Source organism: Lathyrus oleraceus, chromosome 7 (genome assembly GCF_024323335.1).
Source record: "Lathyrus oleraceus cultivar Zhongwan6 chromosome 7, CAAS_Psat_ZW6_1.0, whole genome shotgun sequence".
Lineage (NCBI taxonomy): Eukaryota > Viridiplantae > Streptophyta > Magnoliopsida > Fabales > Fabaceae > Lathyrus > Lathyrus oleraceus.
The window spans coordinates 1,246,341-1,249,175 of NC_066585.1; the positions used below are offsets into that span (position 1 = coordinate 1,246,341).

Here is a 2,835-nt window from a genome sequence, read left to right on the forward strand (position 1 = left end):
TGAAATATTAATGGTTTAAAATTTTTAATAAAATGAATAAAAAATATATAAAATAAATGATTTAAAATTTTATATAAAAGAAATATGATAGGATACATAACAAAATTAAAGAGAAAAAAAACAAACATAAATAAACATAAAAAAAATTTAAAAAAAGTGCAATGGTTCTTATTTATATTAAGTATAAATATTCAAAAGTAATTTGAAGGTGGAGAATTATAATAAGTTGATGGAATCAATTGAGAAAAATCACAAAAAAAGCAATAAATCGAAGAAAAAAAAAAGTGGGTAATTTAAAAACACTAAAATTAAAATATTTTAATAAATATAATAATATTTTTTAAATATCAAAATTCGCATTCTCTCTGTTTTTCTTTAAGTCCCTTCAATTCGGAGAAATGTAAAAAGTATATTTTGGAGGCTCCATTTCCCTCCTTAAATTTAAATCAAACATATTTAATTAAATTTTTCTTATCCCCTATCTTCGATCTACCCGAACCAAACACACTATTAGGATAAACAACTATATTTATCAAACATTAAATATTTTCCATCCATGTTAAAATCTCACCTCTAAAGGTGAAGCCAACTAAATAATCAACAATACACATAGATTGTATAGAAATTACAAGAGCATCAAGCCAACACCAATAGATATTTACAGCAAGTTGATATGTTTGGCAGTGCCAATTGTCACTTGTCTTTGTTGATGTTTTTGTCAAGTTGTCAACCATTTAAGCAACCAAAGCACAACTTCAGTTTGATAAGAAACAAGCACAAAATCCACCAAATCAAACATCCAGCTTCTTTAACAACTATTTCTTAATGAACCACCAATCATTTACTTGTACTATAAAAAAGATTCTTCATTTGTGTTAATTAATGAATTTTGGTTTTAATCACCTACTCATCAAAGCAATTCAAAAAATTATACTAAAATCACATCATTTTATTATAATATCAATAAACTATATCCTTACTTTTTTCTTATATGTGCAACAAAATAAATGTATAATATTCCTTCATGGAATATATTGCAAGGTAACATCAGATAGTGACTATATATCTTTTTTCATTTAGTCCAAAATAAAGTGCATGTATATAAATATTAAAAGATATTAGCTAGGAGAACCTTTATTAATGATATACAATAAGATAAATGACTTGGTACCATATCTAATGATTAATTTGGTGTTGTCGTTAAGTGTGGTTATCTGTATCTGGTTCCATTCTCACCCTATCTTTCCATGTGCACCCTAATAAAATAGTCTCTAAACTTTTAACCAAATTGCAAAAGTTTCTTTTTCTTCATATCAAGTCAAAATAGACCAAATTTTCCAGACTGTCCATAAGCTTTCCTTCATTTCATCTTCACTTTTTTAGTGTTATAGTAGACAAACATTTTATATATACAAACTTAAAAGTCTTAAACACACAAACATACCTACTAGTACTATATCTTAATTTTTATATTTGAACTTCATTATTCGCTTTAGAACCTACTAATTTGATAAATCAATCTCACAGGACAGTGTTGTAGGGATGAGTTAGTATAAATCACATTTCGAGTTAGTATAAATCACATTTCTTAACATGATATCAGAGTCTCGTTTAAGATTCGGTAGATCGATTTTGAACGTGATGGGGTAGACCTAAACCATATTTCTTAATGACTTATATTATAATATTATGAAATGAAACTAAGCTGCTGCCAGTTGGGAAACTTTGTTGTGAAGATATCAATTTGAGTAAGACAAAGTTGATGATTAATATTAAAAGATATGCCAACTGATTACACATAAATAAGAAGCTCTGACAACCTCCAACTCAACTCAACTCCAACCATCCAATCCAACATTTCTAAGAAATGGGCAATGTTGCTTCTTGTACTCCAACCAAAGGTGTGTTCAAGGTTTTATTACTAGATGGAAGAATAGAATCATACACAAAAGCAATAAAAGCTGCAGAGTTAATGGTAGAATATCCTGGACAGTTTGTTTGTGACTCAAGCTACCTCAAAGTAGGACATCGAATTCAAGGACTATTAGCCGATGAAGAACTCGAAAGGCGCAAATTTTACTTTCTTCTACCAATGGAGCTGCTATACTCAGTTCTAACTCATGAAGAAATGAGTTCTCTTAACTATAAAGCGTCGAGGGCGACGAAGCATGCGAGTTTCAACAACTTGGGAAAGATATTTCCTGTTTTTGGTGAGTTCTGCATGTTTCCTAATTCAGAGGCAAAGAGAGTAGTGTTGGAAGATGATAAGAATGAGGTGGTAATGGAGACGGAACATGTTCAAAGGTACTGCAAGCAGAGATCTTGGAAACCAGCACTGGAGACCATTGATGAAACACCATCAAGGCCATAAATGTTCATTTTCTTTCAATTTGATTTATCTGTAATTTAGTAGAAATTCTTGTATTATTTTTGCAAGATTAAGTTAGAGTTAGTCCAAATGATTTGATTTTTGTATTTAAGGCCACTCTTGTAACCAAAATAGTAACTAAATGAAATCCTTGTAATGTAAAATCATCCATGCTGGTTTTTTGGGTTGGTATAAGCAAACTTTTGTTCTATTTTAGCATTTGAGCTGGATTATGTGGGAGTGCGAGGTATACTCCTCGTCCTCTTTCTCAAATAGTTTATACAATTTTTTAATAACCGTTATTTAGCGGATAAGACGGTTTATCATACAAAATCTAATGTTCAACACGTTAAAATTGCAGTTAAAAGAGCCGCATAAAATATTTATTACAGTTAAACCATGACAAAATAAAATCCCTATTTAATTTGTCACACTTCAACAACCGAGATTTATCTATAGAAAACTTT

General features: G+C 29.6%; 1 protein-coding gene across 1 annotated transcript; it reads left to right on the forward strand.

Moving 5' to 3' along the window:
* Positions 1 to 1,506: 1,506 nt before the first annotated feature.
* LOC127103616 (uncharacterized) lies at positions 1,507 to 2,573 on the forward strand. Its single transcript, XM_051040865.1, has one exon. It carries the CDS (start codon positions 1,868 to 1,870, stop codon positions 2,369 to 2,371), a length of 504 nt encoding a protein of 167 aa, XP_050896822.1. The 5' UTR covers positions 1,507 to 1,867; the 3' UTR covers positions 2,372 to 2,573.
* The last annotated feature ends 262 nt before the right edge of the window (positions 2,574 to 2,835 follow it).

Excerpts from the sequence above, each read along its gene's own strand:
- LOC127103616 (XM_051040865.1), top strand. The coding sequence starts at position 1,868 with ATGGGCAATGTTGCTTCTTGTACTCCAACCAAAGGTGTGTTCAAGGTT.